This window comes from Catharus ustulatus, chromosome 12 (genome assembly GCF_009819885.2).
Source record: "Catharus ustulatus isolate bCatUst1 chromosome 12, bCatUst1.pri.v2, whole genome shotgun sequence".
NCBI lineage: Eukaryota > Metazoa > Chordata > Aves > Passeriformes > Turdidae > Catharus > Catharus ustulatus.
In genome coordinates, this window is record NC_046232.1 from 10,774,076 (window position 1) to 10,794,968 (window position 20,893).

A 20,893-nucleotide genomic window follows, 5' to 3' on the forward strand; every position below is an offset into this window, starting at 1 on the left:
CTGCCCAAAATCCCAAAATCCCCAAAATCCCCAAAATCCCCAAATTCCCGTTCTGCGGCCATCCCTGCTCCGCCGCGGCACAGGCGCAGCCAGCCTGGGCCCAGCCGGGGCCGGGGCTGCGATGCCTCGCTGGTGCCCGGCCGGCCCCAAGGACAGGCCAGGCTGGCCCCAGCGCTCCCCGCCCGGCTGCTCGGCTCCAGCCCCGGGGAACCCCTCAGGCACCGCGGGGACTCGGGCAGCGAAAGGAGCGAGACGGGTTTATTTCACCGCTGAAAATACCAGGGCGCTCAGCACGAGTTACCTCGGCTCCGTGAGGGGCTGCGACCCTGGGGCAGCGTGGTGGGAGGAGGAATTCGAGGAATTCACCAGGGATCGGGCCAGGAGAGGAGAACCGGCACCAGGGCCTCGCCCCCCTCCCTTAGCTGAGGCGTTTTCTCTCGCTAGGTTTTGATGTTGACTTCACCTTCCTCATGCTCGCAGTGGTGCCGGCCTCATTCCCTGCTGGCGTTCAGGGCTGTGAATCAGCTGCTGGTGGATGAGGCGAGGCCGTGCTGCCCATCGCCCTGCCTGTGACAGGCAGCGAAAATCACAGCTCCTCTCTGCTGCAGAGACACAGAGCTCATCACAGCCAGTCCGTGGTTTTACCTCGTGTATAAAAGCTGGCATTAATCCTAAAGATGCAATAGTTGCTACAGTAAGGTAGGGGGGAAAATAACCAGTCCAGATTATTTTAATGAAATATGGCTGAAAGAAGAAGTGGCTGGTTTGAATCAATCCATTTTGGTGAGGATGGCTCAGACAGAATCAAACCCAAAGGCAAAACCTGGACCAGCCACAAGTTACAAAGAATGACTAATTTCTCATGAAGCTTTAATGATGGCTCTGAGCACAAAAGAATAGAAAATTTCAGAAATGATTAGCAGCACTATTTATTGCACATAGAGCACAGAAACTCTCCTTAGCGTGAACATTTTTCTTTCATTTCAACGCCACGCTGGAACATGACATCCACATGGCTGGAAGGAAAACTGGGATGGAGAGGCCAGGCTGGTGAGGAGGAGGGCCTGGAGGGGAGTGCAAGCTGTGCTTCCCATGAAGGGGACAGTGAGGACCAGCATTCAGGGATGTGCTGATGCCCTAGGCTTCCTTATTGGAGAACCTCCCAGATTTGTCTTTTTTTTACTGCCATGAAAAACATGCAGACATCTTTGTGCAAGATCAGCCTTACCATCCTTCCTACCTTTTCTCTGAGCACACAGCAAGGATCTTCTTGCCTTACAGAAGCCCCTTGGCAGAGATGACAGCACCAGGAAATTTGACTTGGTGACCATGCCTTAGGTAAGATTAGTTCATAGCTCTGGGCTGCCTCTAGCCCATGGTGGTCCCTCATCTTATGAGCCTGCCTGCCTGCTGATTCTTCCTCAGGAGGCAATTTGAACCTTCCTTACCTTTGTGAGTGGGAAAATGGGCAGGTGGGGTCCCTGCTGGGCCGGCAGGAGATGCAATCCCCTCCACATCCCACTGCAGCTAACAAGAACTGACAGGTGAAAAGGGTTAATGGGGCAGGCTTTAAACCTGTGTGGTGAAAGGGGACATTTCAACAAGAAAAAGAAATAATAATGCAACAGCCTGTCCTTCACTAATTCCCCATGAGCTGTACCTTGAGCATGGCACCAGCACCTGCTGGCCCATGGCCAAAGCCTTTTTGCCCTCTCAAGGTGCCATGGGGGTCTCAGGGGGGCTTCTCCAGTGAGGCGAGGGAGGCCAGTACTTTAATCAGCATTTCTCTGCTCACAGGCACCAGCAAGTGTGATCACAGTGTGGGAGGTGAAGAATAGCTGGTGTTTTACTGCAGGTTCCAGAGAAAAATGCAATTGTGACAAGCTCTGTTTTCAGCAGTGATCAAGAAATACAAGCCCAGGAGCAGAACCCCCTTGGACAATGCTGCAAAGAGCAGCATTGTCCAAGCAATACCAGCCATTGTGGGGAGGGAGAGGAGGGAAAAGAAAAATGCCATGCCTTTATAAATTAAAAAGCTTTTTTTTTCAAGGCTAAAAACAAGATTTCTGTGTAAGATACTGGGAAATCGGCCTCTAACCAGCACAGAGAACAAAGCTCCTTTAAGCACTGGTGAAACTGAGCCTACAGCCTTGTCTAAAAGGAGCCTGTGTTTCTTGCTCACAGCTCGAGTTCCCTCACTGTGTTCAGGGCTCCCCAGCTCCCTGCTCACCCCTGCTGCTGCCCCAGCAGGACACAGGGAAAACTCATTTTGGCCCTCACATGGCTGCTGACAAAGGGCTGTGCCACACGTGTTTTCTCAGGCTAGGTGGGAATGCCCTGATGGTTATGAGCTGAAACCTCCCTCAGTCACTGTTACCCATCACATGCCAACCCTCCAGCACACTCTGCTTACAGCCCCAGTCTCTCAGCCTCAAATATGCTGCATGAGAACTGCTGTGAGCAGCCCCCAATCAAGAACTGCCAGGGGGGTGAGGCGCTTTGGCAGGTGTAAGCACAATGATGGGGCAGCACCATTGCTTAGGAGCCGTCAACCAGCTGCAGCCACTTCTAACACCCCTCTGAAGGAGCTGCAGAGAAGGAGGCAAGATGGCAGCAGCCCCATCTCCAGCATCACCACAAGCAGCCAATCTGGCAGGAAGCTGCAGTGTCAGCCTGGAGCCTCAGGCACCCTTGGGAGTGGCCCCATTTCAGCTTTGGGGCTGTGGGATCACAGCTGGAGCAGGCATTTAATGCCACCACCCCTGGCATCTCTCCTTGAGTGCAGGGGCCAGGACAGGTGCACACAGCACTCACTGGGGACAGGAGAGGTCATGGTGGGTTGGGGACCAATTGAGGGGAGAGGAGAGGAGGCAGCTCAGCAGTGTCACAGCAGGAGTTTGGGGGCAGCACAGCAGAAAAGCTTCATCCACCTGCAGAGCACAGCCAAAGGCAGCTGCACCTTGAGAGTGCAGGGGAAGCTGTTACATGCTGCTTGCAACTGCAGCTTGGCCTTTCTGTTACAATACAGAGTAAACAAGGGACTTTTTTCCCCTTTATAAATAGCAACAGCAGAGTTAACTCATGCTGAGGTGCACCTGATACCGAAAATAACAAGAAAAGAGCTAATGTAGATATAGCAGTAGTTATGCTAAGGCTTAGAAAGCAACAGTTCACAAGCAGGCCCTGGGAATGTACTAAGAACCACAAACTGATAATTAAAGGATCTAGTAGGGCATGCAGAACACAGCAAAATAAATAATTAAAGGATCTAGTAGGGCATGCAGAACACAGTAAAATAAATAAATGATAAAGGTTAATGTATAATCAATGATAAAGGGTTCTGGTGGTGGGATGACAAGCAAGGGGGATTAAAGGGGGGTAACCTATAGTTTTGAGTAGACAAGCGTGTAGAATTTATGACTTTATAGAAATAATATCTATGAGATTTACGTAACTGTATTGTCTTGAAGAATATGTACTATTGTACTATTGTATGTAGATCACTTTGTAAAAGATATAAAAACCTGTCGAAAAAGGGGAAAGATGGGCTCTGACTTTGGACACTAGTCCTCAGACCCCAGGGCCCTCAATAAAGCACCGCACTAAACAACCTAGTTGTTTCGTGTCTCTCTGTCGGGCAACACACCAAGCCTTACTTCCTCATTGACATGCCTGGCTGATCCTGGCAGAAATCAGCAAATTGTTACAGAATGGCAGGAAAATCCCGTGGCAGGTAACAACGGGGTGGCAGCTACCTCTGGGAAGTCTGAAGCAGCTTATTTTCACTAGAGAAAGTCACACACAGAAACTGGTTTGTTTCAATTGAGAGAAATTTTTTTTCCTACATGCTGAATCATTCTCACTGTTTTCTCTCCTATCCATTGTTCTGAATGAGATAAAACCAGGTGTATTTGACAACTGCAGCCACTCCTACTTTCCAGGAGAGTCAGAGAGGGTTTGCTTGGGCTGAAAACAAAGGGATCAGAGCTGCTGGGTTTGAGGAGGACGAAGGCAGGGTCCTGGACACAAAAACTATTTGTGCTGTTCTCCTATTCTAGCTAATCCCAGAAATCATGTTCTGGGGTGAAAAAGTCAAGTTGCAATTTCCCTTCTTGGGCACCATGCTGTGTTTAGCTCAGCCCAGTTTCACCACTCACAGCAACATTGCTCTCTCCAAAACTGCAGCTCTAAGACAGCAGAAGTGCAGTGGGGCAGCTCCACCTGGGCAAAGCTCACATCCTTGCAGCTGAGCAGGATGGAGGGAAGGACCCAGCCTGCTGTGAAACAGGGCTGAGCTGGATGAGCTCCAAGCCCTCTGTTTTTTATATTCTCTTTACCTGGCAGGACCAGCACCCAGGACAGTCCCAGAGCTCGGGGGAACAGAAACGAGATGGAGAGAGTCATGCAAAAGCCCAACATTCAGTCTAAAGGTTGCTCAAGAGCCAGCACACAGCCAGTCCTTGCTCAGAGCCAGCTCTGAGGGAAATCAGCCATCAAAGATAGACAGGGGAGAGCTGAACATGGGAGAGAGCACAGAATGGGGGACCTGTGCTGCAGCTGTCCCATCTCCAAGGTGGATGGTGCCAACCTCTGCACACTCCACAAGGACACACCCAAAACAGAAGAGCTACTGAGAGCTGCTGCAAGCCATCAGAAAACACTACACTGCCCTAGCCACTGCTTTCTGAAAGGAGCTGCAAGACTGAGAGCTCAAATATTCATTCAGCAGCACTTGCTGGGCTCCCCTCGGCACTGCTTGCAGAGGTTGAGTGCCCACGAGCAAAACCCAGCATCACCTGGTATCTGGTGTACACAAAGTCTTCAAAGTAAGAGCAGATTAAGAGTCTAGTGACTGGATCCAGCTCTGAGCACAGCCCACAGCAGGAGGAATAAAAAGACAAATTTCAGCCTAAAGTGGCCTAAAGCTTCCTCTCACAAGAATTACCCACCACATGAAACATGTTTCAGCAACAGCATCACCAAACTACTGTCAGCTCAAAAGGAAGCTGGGAGCACTCATGCTTTAGTGGCCTCACAAGGCTTGATGTCCTTGTGGTAGCAGGCAGGGAACCATCCTTTCCTGTAAATATCTTTAAAGATGTATTTTTGTACAATCCACTAACGCATATTAGAAAATAATAAATCCTACAACAGAGTTGAACTTCTCCCAGTGTCTCCTCAGCTGTGCAGAGGAGACCCAAGGAAACGCTGAACACCTTGTTCAGCATCTGCCACTTCTGTACTTGGATGATTGCCTTTAACTTGAAAAAAAACAGGAAGTAAAACATGGGGACATTTCCAATCATTTATTTTTGTTAATTTGCTCTCTTCTTTGCTTTCCAAGAGCTGCCTTTTTTTTTTTTCTTCCCTCTTTGCCAAACATCCTCACCTCTGGTGCTTACCTATTCCTCAAGGCAATCAATGGCAGAAGGGACACTTCCTGCAGACAGGAAGTCCCCAAGAGCTTGAAACAGGACTCTTGGGCAGAATCCATCTGAAAACACAGCCTGCCCTTGCAGGAAAAGCATTGTAAGGAGTTTAATGCTCTAAAAATACATTTAGGGTTATTTTCCCTGAGAGATGCCACTTAACAGGAAGACTTTTATTACAATTTTTTTCAAAAACTGTACAGAACCTCAAAGGTTTTGACAACATTTATTGTTGCTTTATAACTCTGCAAGAAATGAGTAACCTACTACAGCAGTACAAAGCCTTATAGAAGCACATTTGGTGTGGACACACATTAGCTTTCCCTGTAAACACTGACTGAATTGCTGTGGGTGTGAGTGGTGCTGCTGCAGCCTCCAGAGTCCCCAGGGGAAGCCAAGGACAAACACAGCTCCACAGAGATAACTGTGGGACATGCAGTTTATTCCATGCCCCCTCTCCCATTTCCCTTTGCAGAACAAGCCTGTTATCAGTGTTACATGATGATTAAATTCCTCATTACTCACTAAGGCTGTATCCCTAAAAAACACCAGAGGAGAAACCTGGGCCAGAGAGACTCCCCACATCTGCCTGGTGTGGGAGCTCCCCAGGCTCCCTGGAAAACTCAAAGCTTTAACAGCTGGGAGCACACCAGGGCTGCAGCTGGGGCCAGGAAATGCATTCCAGCTTAGCTTCCCCTGCATCTGCTAACTCATAAAAGATCCCCAAGGTAAAGAGCCTACAGCTGGCATTAGTGCCTCTGGAGTGGGTTGGTTTTGCCCAGCAGCGCTTTAAAAAAAACAACCCACAACAATAAACAAACAAAAAAATTAATAAAAGCTTGTGTTTATTCACAATGGTCCTAAAAATCTAAAAGCAAGTTCAAGGACCTGTCATTTTTACTTAGTGCAGTTTGACTGACTGGGGTCTTTGCACACATTGTGGATACACAGGTTCAGAAAATTCCAGGCCTGCCCCTATAAACCTGGTATCAGAGAGCCCAGGCTGCTGGGGGAGTGCAGGCAGGGCCAGTGCTGCCCGAAGGAATTGAGCAGAAGCAATTGAGCAGAAGCAATTATTTCCTTGTGATGCCTCTTTTGGTATGTGCAGAAGTGCAAAGCACCATTTAAAAACTCACCAGAGGTGAAGAAATTTGCTCAACATTAGTGTTTCTTAAATGGTGAAGAAATGAAGAGGGAGAAGAAAAATTCCATTTGTAGAGGCGTGAGGGTAACTGACTTTGTCATTTCCATAGCATAGGTCACACTGTGCCACCCACTTTTTTTGTACTTTCAAAAACTCCTATCAGGTTGAGAAGGCAGAGGCTGAATCCAGATATGAGGAGTAATTCTGACTGCAAGTCATAGAGCCTCCTAAGTGAGGTTTGTGACAGAAGCACTTGCACCAGAAGACAACTGCAAGAGCAGAACTGAAACATAATGTTAAGGTACATAAATAGAAACTTCAGAATTACAGGACAAAGCTTTATCCTTTTCGAGCTGCTACAAATGTGCGTAAAAGCCCAAAACTCAGTCTAAAGGCTGCTCAAGAGCCGGCACAGAGCCAGTCCCTGCAGCTCCGAGGGAAAGCAGCCATCAGAGACAAACAGGTGAGAGCTGAACGTGGGAGGAGAGCATGTGGGAGTTGCAAAACCAGTTCATGACACTGTTACAGGTCACTGTTACTGACACTGTTAAAGACAGGACAACATACAGAGAACTTTATGTTATTTTCCAAAGGTGACTGCAAATTCTCATCCAGTGGAGCATGAGAGCAATCCCAGCTTTTGGAGGCACCTGTGATTATCCTTGCTCATTTCCTCTTAAATAAAACATTATTTCCAACTCAATATTCTGGACTTGCTTCAGTCCCACAGACTCTGAAGAAAGGTGGGTTTTTCCATGTAGTAATTTTCTGGTCAGTGCCACAGTAGTGACAACAGAGGGTGGGGATCCATGTGCAAAGCCCCCTGCTAACGCTGCTTTTTGCTCCAGCCACTCCCCCGCTGTGGTTGAGGGGCTCAGCTCCCTGCCTGGCTGGGCTGGCACCGAGTGGCAGCGCACAGCTCCTCCCTCCACCCTGTGGCTGCAGCGGGACACAGACCTGGCCCAGCACCTGCAGCGCCAGGGCAGCCCTTGCCAATCAACTCAGCAGCAGAATCGTGAACAGACACAGCACTGGAAAAAAACCATAAATTTCTACAATCATTTTTATTAGTTATGGAAGAATCCCCCACTAGTATTTACATAGTGCAAAAAAGCTGTTATTACTCCAAAAAGTACGGTAGACAGAACAGTTATCCTTCATACAGCAAAAAAGAAATGGAACAAACCCCTTCATATTGTATTTTATAATGGTTTTTCTACTGCTTTAACCTAAATATTACTATAAATTTTAAGACATTAAAGATTAAACAGCTTTCCTTATTAGAATCTATTTAAAAAGTAAATTATATGAACTATTTATGAACATTTAGAACGTGGGCTGTGCCAACTGGGTTTCTACTTTCAGCATTACCATTCACTGGTGAGGAAGTTTTGGGTTAGACATTCTCATGTTTCCTTGCATGTGGCAGGGTGAGTAGAAACCCCCCGTTCCAGGTTTCTATGGCTTGTTTCTGCTGGGTTTGGTTGACAAATTGCCATGTCTAATTTTTAAATGGCTGACACTGAAGTCAACTGAACAGTTTCATTAGTTGGCACAACTTCACAAGAAATACTTAATGACAGTTTTAGCAACAGCAGCTTTTCAAACAATAATACTTTTTTACATACATATTTAAAGTAACATTATTAAAATTTAAGCTTGTGTTAAAGAACTCGACAGAACCACATTGTGTAAGCTCCCACCCACCCATAAAGACACCTCTTAGCTTTACCAGAAGAACACCAACAAGTGCATTACTGAACATTTTCTATAATGAATTTTTAAAACACAGGTCAATACCCTCTGTCACTGTTTAGCTCCAATCCTACAACAGCCTGCACACAACTTAAGCAGATAAACAGGCCACCAATCTAAGTCAGTGGCATTAACACTCCAAAGTATGTGTGAGCAGGATCAGGGCCTTAGCCTTAATCAGACATTGCTACTTGGTCCAAGTAAGGACAGAAGTTCTTCAGCATATTTCCCTTTTACAGATTTGTAATCCATTTTTTATTATTGACAGAGATACTTAAGAGTATTTATATAAATAGGTTGTATACATAGCCACCTCTATCAGTTTTAAAGATCCCTACCCCTACCACAGATACATTATTTTTGATTTTACCAGATAAAGTAAGTGGTGAAATCATTTCTATAAACAATGCCTTAAGAAAAGTAGATCTGTTTCCCGAATAATTATTTTCACAACAAAAATATCTATACACCTATAACTACAGAAACATCTTTTCATGGGGACAGTAACAACCTGTATAAACTGCACACTTTTACACTGAAATAGAAATTCAACTACTTTTTAAAAAAATCATGGTATTGTAGAACATTTGTATGCTTTCTTCTTAAATTCTGTTGATAATAGAACCAAAATTACCACAGTGAGATACTCTCCTTAAGTGCTTCAAGTGGCAAGGAACTTCCCTAATTTCTGATGCAAATGGATCACTCCCAAAGGAATTGCAATTTCATTCTTACAGTTATTGCTTATTCCCAGCTTATCAAAAAGGAAGCACTAAACCCAGTTTTCTTTACTCAGTTTCAGTTTGCTCCCCCCCTAAGGGTGATCTCTCACATTTTAAAAAGAGACTAGTTCCTTATTTGCTGGCAAATTGAGAGATAATTATAAGTGCTGTATCACTTTCAAGAACTCTATTAAACTTGTAGCAAAATTGCAGTTAAATAGTGGGCTGAATATTACAAGACTTCTTTGATATAAATGTCAGAAAACTTTAAAATGACAGTCCAAGTTCAGAAAAGACATATAAAAAGATACGCCTTTGATGTTAATACTTCAAGATCAAAAGTTATTTGAATCACTGGCACTGAAAAAGCAAAAGGAGGAACTACAAACACCTTTGTTTTTTGATGTTGTGGCAAAGTTTTGCCCTCAGTGTACGCACTGATCTCACCTGTGCCGAGATGTGCTTACACATCCAGGGGCGAGTTTTGCTTGTCAGCAGTTCAAACACCTGTCATGTCCTAAAGCAAAAACTCTTAAAACATACAGACAGTAGAAGTCTGCCATAGGGACAGTAAAAGGCTTAACATTCAGGAGGCATCATTCCTTAGTCTTTGTTTTCCTATGAAACGCCTGCTCTAACCTAGGAAGATTACACTAAGGAGCTAAGAACGTGACACAACAGCCAGTTGTAGCAGCTCTCTACACTGCTTATCTACATAGCATTTGCTATGCCTAGAGCTATCAAAGCATTATTTACATAATACACAGTTTCTATTATTCTCATTAGCATCCACAAAGCCAGGGCTAGATGACTTCTAAACCTGGAGTCTTTATTTTCCCAGTGCAACTTAAACACCAGCATCACTACTGCTATAAACCTTGGTCCCATGTTCCTAAGTGTGGACTGAACACCCAACTGCTAACTTCAGTTTCCTGTGGTTTTCAGCCTACCCAGAGGCTTTTCATGCATTTTGATACAAGTGATTACGAAAAAGGAAGTGTAATGAAAAGAAACACGTCTGCTATGAAAGTGTTATTCACGTGAGTTACTCTTTGGCTACTCTTGTAGTGAAGCTCCTGCTGCTGGCAGTTTCAGTATATCCCTTGCCAATAACTAGACAAAGATGGAAAACAGACTCCTGACGTGCAAGGTTTAGACACACACTCCACCCTTCAATCTGAAACAAATTCATCATCAGTTAATGCATTTCACTTCAATATTCGGAACAGAACATGGAACAATTCTCTAGCAACAGGTATGTTTCAGGGAGGGCATTTTTTTGTTTCTTTTTACCTCTACATCACTGAAATGCTTCCCCAAACTACAGGGCACTTCCTCATTTCCTGGAATAACTACTTTCTTCTCTATCTAGAGGTTAACTCCTAAAACTGTTTCAACTGCAAGAAGAGACAGAGGTCACATTTATCAGCAGGAGTTCTTAAGATACATCCCGACCAGGATCACAGCATGCAGGTGAATGCAGAGACAGCCACATCATTCACACTTGCTGTTAAAGGATTATTCTTGCTTTTTGCAGTGTTATGTAGAATACAGTATGCAAAACAGCATTCCTGAGGTAAGTGACAGGAGAGAGAGGAAGTCATCAGTTTACTAAAAGCCCTGAATAGAGATTATGGTTAATGAGTCACTTAGTGTGGTTTGGCAGACAGCAACTGCAGAGAGAATGGGGAAATTTTGTTTTCTTTCCTGCTTTTTTTTTTTTAATGCAGTATTTCCACCTTGTAAAGAAAACCTGCAAAACATTAACTACATCCCTCTGGTTTAAGTTTTTCTGGAATCAAAGTTATTATAGCTTATTGTAACCATCTCATTTATCAGCAGCTTTTTAATGACGCATTCACCAACATCAACTCAAAAGCTGCATCTATCTTAGCATAAGAATCACACACAATTTCTCCACTATTTAATTCTCATTAAGATTGCAAATGGCTTTTTCTAGCTTTTCATTAAAAATAATAAAAATTTTCCTTTTATTTCTAGATAGAACTAGAAAGTCATGGCCAAATACACTGACAGGCCTGGTATAACACCATACCACCAACATGAATTGTTGGTAACTTGTCAGTGTTAATGCAGGTTACCAGTTTGAAAATATGCTTAAGAGTTACAACTTGAAAGAATTTTGCTTAAAATTGGTCAGTTACAAGGTGTTTCCCTTTACAAAACATCAAATTAATGCTTACTGACAACTTGTCCACATAGTTTCTAGTCTGGGAAATCAATACTGATTAAGAGCTAAGATAGTTTTCAAATCAAAGAAGTAACAGACAGCTACAAAAATATTGTTGTGAATTAAATACACGTATTAAATGTTTAACAGTGCAAAATGTTGAGATGAAGCATATGGAATAATGGCTGCAACCTTTACAACAGTTAGTTTTAATATAATTTCTAAAAAGTTCCTGAGTTCCTGCTTATTTTCACGGCATATAGATGGAATCTGTGTGTTCTTTATTCAAAGAACTGCAGATGGTGGGTTTATGTTGAGTGTTACTTGCATGCTTATCGTTTGTCCATTCCTCCCCATCAGTGATGGGATCAGCCTGCTCTGAAGTCTCTATTTCTTCCTCTTCACTTTGTTCTGCATTGTCTTCTTCAGCACCACTGAGGGTCTTCCCGAGCTGCAGCGTCTCCATAGTTCTCTGGGTCTCTGAAACCCAAGATTCAATTCTGCTATTAAGCTGAACTTCTACAGAAATTGGTTCATGGGCATAATCCTCATCATCATCATCTTCCTCTTCCTCCTCCTCTTCCAGCATTCCTGGCACAAGAGTACTGGTGGTACTGGTCATGGAGGAATTCAGCAGATCTCGGCAGCTGCCATCCAGGGATCCTGTTTCTGTACTCTGCTGTGAGGCCCATTCCAGATTGTCATCTGGTTTCACCTCATCTTTGTCACCTGGCATGGATTTTCCGTGATTTGTTGCTGAGGTAGCGCCAGTTGTAGCCAGAGGTGGTTGTTTATTAAGAGTGATTTTTTCCATTTGGCCATTACTAGCTTTTTCTGGTGCTGCAGCCTTGCACATGGATTCTCTCTCATTTTCAGAGGTCTCTAACCCATCAGATGTTTCCACCATATTTCTCCAGTTTGTTTCTACAAATTTTGAAAGAAGTTTAAGTAGGAAACATTAATTTCTTGATATAAAAATCTCTCTCCTGAGCATGCAGTAACAGCCAAAACATCAAAATGAACTAATAATAGTAATATTGTTCTATGCTTTCTAGAAAAATTTCTACTAGAAAAAAAGAAGGGAAGAGGAGAGACAACAGAAAGAGCTGTGAGTAACTTTGGCTTTTTACAGCACCCTGAAGCACACATTACAAAGTTGAAAGTTTGTGCCACTTAGTTTCCTGTGTAAACATCAAGTGTAGCACAAAGAGTAGTCAAAGAGGTTAAGCATAAATTTAAAGAAGAAAATTGCCACCATCATTCACTTAAGGATTTCTTATAAAATATTTAACTCCTGAAATGAATCCAAGATACCACAAAAGAATTCACTAAAAGGACAGCATTCTCTTTAATTCACTCTCAGACCAAAAAAAAAAAAAAGGCAGCTTTTGACTTCTAACAAGTAGTCTCCCTCTTATATTCCTTTCCATCTGGGCTTAAGTAACTGGATAGATGAACTTGCCTTTTGTTCACAGTAGAACCATTCACTGCCATCTCAAGTTTAAAAATTTAAGCTACATGTCCTATCTTCAGAGACCTCATATTTTAGTTCCTGCTGTCATCAGCTCTTCCTCAGTCATATGATCAATATTGTGCTATCAGTTTTAAAACAGTTCAATAAAACTGGAAAAGCTACATCCACTGATGTAGATACCTATAACACTTTGAGGACTAGAAATTATTATTTTCTATAGAGTCCAGTTTTTTCTATAAAAATTACTTACGAAATTAACTGAAGACTAACTGATCTTTTCTTACCTCTGGATATTGTAAAATACTGTAAATTAGGAAGAAGGATTTCATCTTTAGCTACATTTCACAACAAACAGCATTTGGAAAACCCCAGCTCCTGTTTACAAAGGTAAGCTTTAACCTACTTACCATATTCTTTCTCATTGACCTCAGATATGGGTTCAGAAATAACACTACAGAATGAGATAGCACTTGCTGCAGAAGGGTTGCGAGAATGACCCATGTGATGCGGGGCCTTCTTGACATTCTTCAAGGCTTCTTCTGCCTGCTCCTGTTCCATTGCAGCCACCATGTCCCTGTAGGCTTTCCTGGCCTCTTCAGTCAGGGATACCAGCTTATTAAACAGATCCTAAGTACAAAGGCAGTTCTATCAGCAGAAATTCTTACTAACAGTTTTCACTTCAGATTACTCATTTCAGTCCAAGGTATACCACACATGAGCCTCAAGATTAACACCAAATACCTCAACTTTAACTAAGAATTAGTTCTTTTCTGTATTAAATAATAAAAACACTACTCCAAGGTTTATGCAACTTTGAGAAGATGGACATACTTTAGGATACTGTTCTTCTTACATTCTTAAGCCTTCCAGAGAATTTCAGATTACAGTTTAAGTCTGTCTAAAAGCTACAATGAGATAAGACCAAAATGTTTCAGTACAGTCTCTCAGTACCATAAAGACTGAACTTCAGAGAAAAGACACCATAATACAGTTGAGACAGGGTTATTATCAAAAGTGTAGTAGGCATACTCTCAATGCCAAATCAATTCTTCACTGCAAGGAACGTAATTGTTTACTCCAGCCACTTATGGGATTAGAATTACTCACCTCAGCACCTGAGTAGTTGAAGATACCCACAACACTGACAGGAACCAGCTTGTTCACACAGCGGCCAAGAGCCTTGCGGCCAAGAGCAAAGACAAACGGAATTTCTTGTTCCCGTGCCATGGCTATTACATTATATAGAGCCTCATCTAGTCCACCTTGAAAAAAGCAATTTTAAATAGATACCTAGTCACTTGAAGTCATCATATGGCATGACAGACCCTCTAACCTACTTCACTTGCAATTAGGAAAACTTCAATACACACATCAGCAGCTGCTATGTCCCAGAGGATAACACGCAATACATTTCAAGTGCAGTGAATGAGTACAAATGAAGGTGACATTCTGTATTCTCTATTAGTCCTGCACACAAAGCAGAGTTTCACAGGTCTTTTCTTAAGCAGAACTATTCTCCTATCTCAGGAAGCCTCTATTTATACTGTGGTTGTGGCAAAATGTTTTGGTTGGCTAACTAACCAGTTCACATCCCTCTTAAGGAATGTTCCTCAAAAGTATCCAGAGCTCAGGACTCTGCAAGGTGTGTTGAGCACAAAATGAAGTAACACACAAAGTAAACTTCAATTCTACAATATCTATTTTTCTTTAAGCTTTCACCCCTCATCAACGAGTTCCTTTCAGAATGGAGCAGAAAAAAATAAATGTGGAACAGCAATTATCCACGGAGTCTGCATAGTAACAAATGCTTCTAACCTTGCTAATCAACACATATAATCAGCACAAGAAAACTGAAAAGAGCCAAGTGCACCACTTGCTTTTATGATTTGTACCTTTGGACTGAATTTTCTCACAGTTGGGGGATATGATTACACACTTGATCTTGTTTAGTTTCATGTGCTTGGTAACCTCACGCAACCCCATGACGAGTCTTCTCCTTGCTTTAGCTCTCGTGGGATCCTTCTGGTAAATCCGCTCCTGGAAGCTCACAAGCTCTTGCAATAGGAGAGTCACGCATTCATCTATTTCTTTACTTAGAACTTGGTTACAGTATCTGTCAATTCAAAACAACATTGACAAGTGTCAGCATTGCTACTTCACAAATATTAGCATAATCAAGGTTTCACCCAGCCTTTTTGCAAATTAAAATAATTTTACTCCCTCAGAACAGTTATTTAACTTTACTAAAGTCATTAGAAAGATTTAGAAATCAGACCGCAAACTAAGTTAAAAATACATCCTTAAAACATTTGTATTTGTAGTAATATCCCTTACTTCAAGAAGCCGATCAAAAAACTATTAAAATCAAAAATACAAATACCACAAGAAGTGCCTGAAGCAGCTTTCTTCTACTTAATTTAGTACATTATAAAGATACATAAATAAAAAAGCCCTAACACATTAAGAGCTACTATTACAGTATTTTAAGCATTCCTAAGTACTCCTTCCTTTCCCATCTACAGCACACATAGTCTTCCCCCAAAAAGAATATTTTTCAGAGAATACTCCCACCTTGCTTATTTGCTGTGGCAACCAAAGTCTCAAGTGAGTGTGTGTACATATATACACACACATTTATGTACAAACACAAGCAATCCATTTAGGGGAAAATAAAGAAAATACTTGCAGAACCTTCTATTTCTAAAAAGGAAGCTTAATGAACATAAGCTCTTAAGCCTACTAAATCTACCCACACTAAAAACACAATGGTGACTGAAGTGCAAGCCTTGAATTTATATTGATAAAGCAGAAGTCTTACTCTCTGAATCTCTTGCTGTGAATTTTGGTTATTGCAGAAGATGCCATTGGACTGCCTATTCCAGAACTAGCAGGTGAACCCTGTGACACTGGGGTCATGCAGTATGGAGAATTCTGACTTGCTGGAGACAGTGAAGTATCACTAGGCATACTCAGACCAGTTTCTGAAAGGTAATTTTAAAACATTATAAAATATAGAGTTTTTATGTAAAAGAAACAGAACCATGCTTCCTGTGTTTTCCCCTCCTCCTTTGCCCAAATTCCATTTTGAAAACACTAAGCATTACTCTTCCCTCCCCTTCTGGAGGAGTAGGGGAAAGGGGAGGAAAAAAACCTGAACACACACCCACCACTCAGCAAGGACTGGATAAATGAGCAATATTTGAATAGTGATTAAAAAATATCCTGAGCTTACTTTGGAATACCAGTAAAACAACAAAAACCTGTTTAAATATTACTCCTTCCAATAATTCCTTACTATTTTTTAATATATATATAAAATACTCAACTAACTTACTCCTAGAATGTCTAGGATTTTCCCCACTCTAGTCAGACAGGTCAGTCAGAAGAAAAAGTTATGAAGCAGTACACACAGAATCCTGACAGACACCTCCTTCCCCAACTCCCACTGCCCCAAACATGTTGAAGACATTGGAAAATCCTCTGGAGTTGCTCAGGGCTGCTGCTGAAAATTGACAATCCAGACATTGCAGCTGATTGACATGTTCAACAAACTGGAAAACCTTATTTACAGTCTGCAACTTCTATACCTGGAAAACTTTCAGTATGTTCAGCTTTAAAAAGTACTGTGATCATGGCATGGTTTACAAGAGGTCACATTCTGCTTGCTTATCAAAAATACTATCAACTCAGATGTGTGCTAGGAACACTCACTGGAGATGCTAATTAAAATGCTGTATGGAGATCAGAGAACCCACAGTGTACTGAGCCTTCCACAACTGAGGGACAGGCAAGGCATTTTAGAAGAAGGTTTCAACTGCTAGTATTTCATAAAGTAAAAAAAAAAGCTAAAAGATAACATCAATACATTGTGTGGCATAATAAGAGAAAGACAAAATATGAAAGTTAGCAGATTAGTGCAGCTGAGGGGGAGTGATGGGCATCTAGAGATATAGAGACCAACCTTCCTGAGAGGCCAGCTCCTGAGACTGGTCAGCAGTCAAGTTTAGATGAGCCTCTTTCTGCTCATCAGAACCCAGAAGGCTGTGGTCAGCTGATAAACGGCCTTTCTTCTCTTCTCTCTCTTTCAAAATAATCTAGAAACAAAACCAACAGCTGTCAACATCTGAAAATTAGAGATATCTGTAAAGAATAACATTCCCTTCACTGAACATAACATGAATATAAGTGAGTTGTTCTGAACCTTCCTACCCATGACAGGAGGGAAACCCTAGAAATCATTTCAGTTTCCTCTTTGAGATCAAAGAGTATTTCACTGCAGCATTTTACAGATGGTATACTCAATACTCACACACTTCTACCTAAATGGTACATTCAATAGTTTACTTTCACAGCTTCCTTTCTGATAACATAATATTCACTTATTAACAATTGCTCATCCCCATGCCTGTAAAGGAATACCTTATGCAGGCATCCTAGTCATCTTTATGAAGCACCTCAATAAAGACAATCTTTCTATAAAAGAATGGAAAGTGCAAAGGTAAGTAGCCATGGACGTACTGGTATTACTATCATGCGTAATAGCAACAACATAAAAGCCTTGACAACAAAGAGTTGAGACAACACTTCTGAACAGGTGAATTCCTTTAACTCAGACAACAGGCAGGTCAGAAGGTGGCCTTCATTTTTAGGGCTCACTTTTTTATATTTTACCTTCTGATCTCCATATATATACTCTATTCCTTCTGCATACCTAATTTATGACTGCACAAATATAGATTATATACAAACAATTAATTATTTTCAAGTTTACTCAAAAATTGTGGGCTTGCTTGAAGTTCTTAACCTAGCTCTATAAAAAGGAGTAGGAAAAACTAAGGTCAGCATACTACATTGCACTGCAGACTAGGAATCAGCTACATGAAAAAACTATGGAAGCTTTCCCCATGTGTACTAGTGCCTGTAGTTAAAAACAGAAAACACCCTTGCAATGTGTATTGAGGTACATTTTTATTAACTTCAGCTGATTATGTGGATATATAAGTTATGTTACATGTCCAGATCCAAAGGAGAGGATCCAGTTTAGCAGGAACTGGAGGCAGAAGCTCATAACTCCCCTGCCCTATGCTCACAGGAGTAGTCCTCAACTAAGAAAACAACAGGTTTTCTTTTTATTATTTTTGAAGTATGAGTGTGAAGTATGAGTCAAAACCCTCCCAGGTTGGCACATTTACCTTTTTAAGTGCTGTAGGGCGTTTCAGTTTCGCAATCTCTCTCTCTTTTCCTCTTTTCACTTTTGGGGCAGTCGAATCCAAAGGATTAAGGCAACCCATAGATGGTTGTCCCTTTGTTAAGGACTTTCTGCTGGCAGATTCTTTGGTATGAAAGGGAGCAGCACTGCCAACTAAATACAAGATAGATATTAGTTTCACCAAAAGACATGTCAGCTTTATTTCAACACTGTTTTCAGAATTTCCACTGATGAATTTTCTAAGTAGATTTTCCTTCCTTGGAAAAAAAGCAGTTCATAATGACAGGAAAATTACATCATCAGATATTGTTGCTTCCAGATGGTTTTAAGCTTTCTTCAACTTAGCCTCATGTTTTAGGAAACTGTGGATTCCAGGAATTATTGTAATAAATGGTAAGGGGTCTCTCTCAAATTACTACATGTAGCTTTTTCAGTTAGATAATTATGGTAAGAAATCTCAAATATTACTCCAAACATTGATTTTCAGTTGTTAAAAACTTGAATAGTTGACAGGACAAAACAGATGAGAGAGTGCAGCATGTAGTTAAGTGGATCTTTTGCCAGAAAGAATAAAACAAGTGCTGTCTCCAGTGGAAATGCCAACAGTTCTTTGCTGAGCTTTGTTTGATATAACCTTGCCAACTTGAATTAATGTTTGAACACTGCTGAAACTCAAAGCAGGTAAAGGAACCAAGACACCAGAAGGAAAATAGTAACTATGTGCATAATGATGGACTCCAGGCTACATACAAGAGCTTAGGAATCAAATTCGCGGGGTTATAATAAGTAATTACAAAAATGTCAATTCTGCATTTGGCAGCAAGTATTAAAAAAAGTTAATGTTGTGTTGATACAGGCATAGCAAAAAAGCTTAATTAAGCTATTATATACATTCATGATGGAACTATAACCTAATATTCAGTATATGTCTGATCTTATATTTAAACTGATACAGTAGAACTATACAGAAGGTTCAGAAAAAGCAATATGGATTCTGAGAAAAGATACTTCCAGAATTAAATAAAACTAAATAGACTAGGACTCTTCAGAGACCTGAGAGACATCTAAGAGTGATAACAGAGCAAAGAAGGGAATGACTGCCCAGTCTTTGTAATGCAGAAGCTGCAAAAGCTAACAAAATTTTTAGTTAGAGCACCAAAAAAAAAACCATTACTGACCTCCATCCCAAAAAAACACACCAGGAAGAAAAGTTTCTCCACACAGATATAGTAAGGTTACAATTCATTGCCATTGGACATTATGGATGGTAAAAGTATAAGGCAGAAACAATGCACAGTTTAACAAACAAATTTGATTTGAGAAAGCCTTAGGTCAGGAGACCTTGATCCATAAATAGCAGAAATGGGAAGAACATCCTAAGGACACAGCCCTCCATATCAGTCATAGGTATCTTCTCTTTCAAAGAGTATTTTGTAATATCTTTAGTAGATGTTCCTTTCACATATTGATTTCAGCACTGAATTACTTTCAGGGCACAAGTCCTGAGTTTTGAATAGCAGGTCCTTCTAAAAGACATATGGTCTCAGTTCTATATGAATTTTCATCATTAAGTACTGCAGCTCAGAGGATGATAGCACAGGTAATTTATTGAGAAATGCACTAAAAATAACTTTTCCAGCTTTCTATCATGCTTATATTCAAAAGCTAAAACTTGACAGAAAGAAAAACATTTCAGATGCTCAGATCAATCACACTCATGTTGGCACAAAATGCATTTAGGCATTGTCAGGCACATTAGAAATACCTGTATATGAGAGAGGCCTGGTGTTGGTGATCTGACGAGCTTTCATCGCTTGCTGCTGCTTTTCAAGAGCTGCTAACATGTCACCCAAATCTAACTGAACAGGGGTCTTGCTCTTCTTTCCAGCTGCTTTTGATAGAGCCTCCTACAACAGGAATATGGTATACAATAAATACAAAGAAATGGTGCCTGCAACATTCTCTACAAATAGATTACTGCTATTAGAGAGTAAGAGGAGCAACAGTGCAGGGGGTGGGAAGGGTGCTACACACTTGAAGTTTTTTCTGTTCCATGCTTATCTCTGAATACTCTTGAGCCGTTGCAAGTGCTGCAGCCAAGGCCTTCTTCTTCTGACTTTTTGCACGCTTTGGTACAGAGGTTGTGATGGGAATTGGAGTTTGGACTATATTGATTGGAGAATTCTCTGGTAAGTCATCCAACTAGAATTTTAAACAAAATGCAAGAAAAAACCCACAATTAAGACCTTTCTCTCCAGACCACCAAATATGCACCATTTCAGAAATCAAATCACCTAAGGCTTTGATTACCAGCAAGACGTCCTAAACAATTACAGCTAGATAACACAAGTTAATAAGCCAGCTAATAACACTTATTCATATTTCATTTTTGTACTGGAAAGCTAGTCTATTTAGCTCCAATTATGGCTTCAGAAGGTTTTCCAGTCTGATTACCAAATTAAGAATTCCCCTTCCACAAAATTTCACATAGGACTTGACTTTCCTGGAAAGCAGCCAGATATATTAAACAATCTATAGGCACAGTTCTGCAACAAAATATTTAAGTAGATCACAAAAAAAAAAGTACCTTTCCAACAATGTTTCCACAGCCTTAAAGCAGATGCAGTTTGAAATTAAAGAAACTACACAAACTGCAATTTTGAAAAACTGACACCATTACTACATATTTCCAGATTTCATAATTTAAGAGATGTCTACACAAAAGCATCATGATGCACCAGTTCCAGCCTGGGACAGTCTGTGATACTGAGTATCTGTAACGTGTATTTTACAATCTCATTAGCAGAGAAAAATCCTGAAGTTTTGTTTTCGGTTTTTTTTTTTTTTTTTTTTTTTAAGATGGGTTCCCTGCACCACTTATTTTAATTGGCATTTCTTTAGCATCCAAGACTGATAACAAACACACCCCAAGATTATTACAATTACAGCAATGTAAATCTTGTAGCAGA

General features: G+C 41.3%; 1 protein-coding gene across 1 annotated transcript in view; it reads right to left on the bottom strand.

Moving 5' to 3' along the window:
- Positions 1-7,618: 7,618 nt before the first annotated feature.
- The window catches only part of SECISBP2L (SECIS binding protein 2 like), a 28,062-nt gene continuing 14,787 nt past the window's right edge, over positions 7,619-20,893 (bottom strand). The window contains exons 10-18 of the mRNA XM_033070487.2: positions 19,959-20,126; positions 19,690-19,831; positions 17,908-18,077; positions 16,677-16,809; positions 15,534-15,696; positions 14,608-14,828; positions 13,823-13,977; positions 13,123-13,342; positions 7,619-12,165 (exon numbers count right to left, since the gene is read on the bottom strand). Coding sequence (XP_032926378.1) covers positions 11,492-12,165; positions 13,123-13,342; positions 13,823-13,977; positions 14,608-14,828; positions 15,534-15,696; positions 16,677-16,809; positions 17,908-18,077; positions 19,690-19,831; positions 19,959-20,126 — 2,046 coding nt within the window. The 3' untranslated portion in view covers positions 7,619-11,491. The remainder of the gene's footprint in view (positions 12,166-13,122; positions 13,343-13,822; positions 13,978-14,607; positions 14,829-15,533; positions 15,697-16,676; positions 16,810-17,907; positions 18,078-19,689; positions 19,832-19,958; positions 20,127-20,893) is intronic.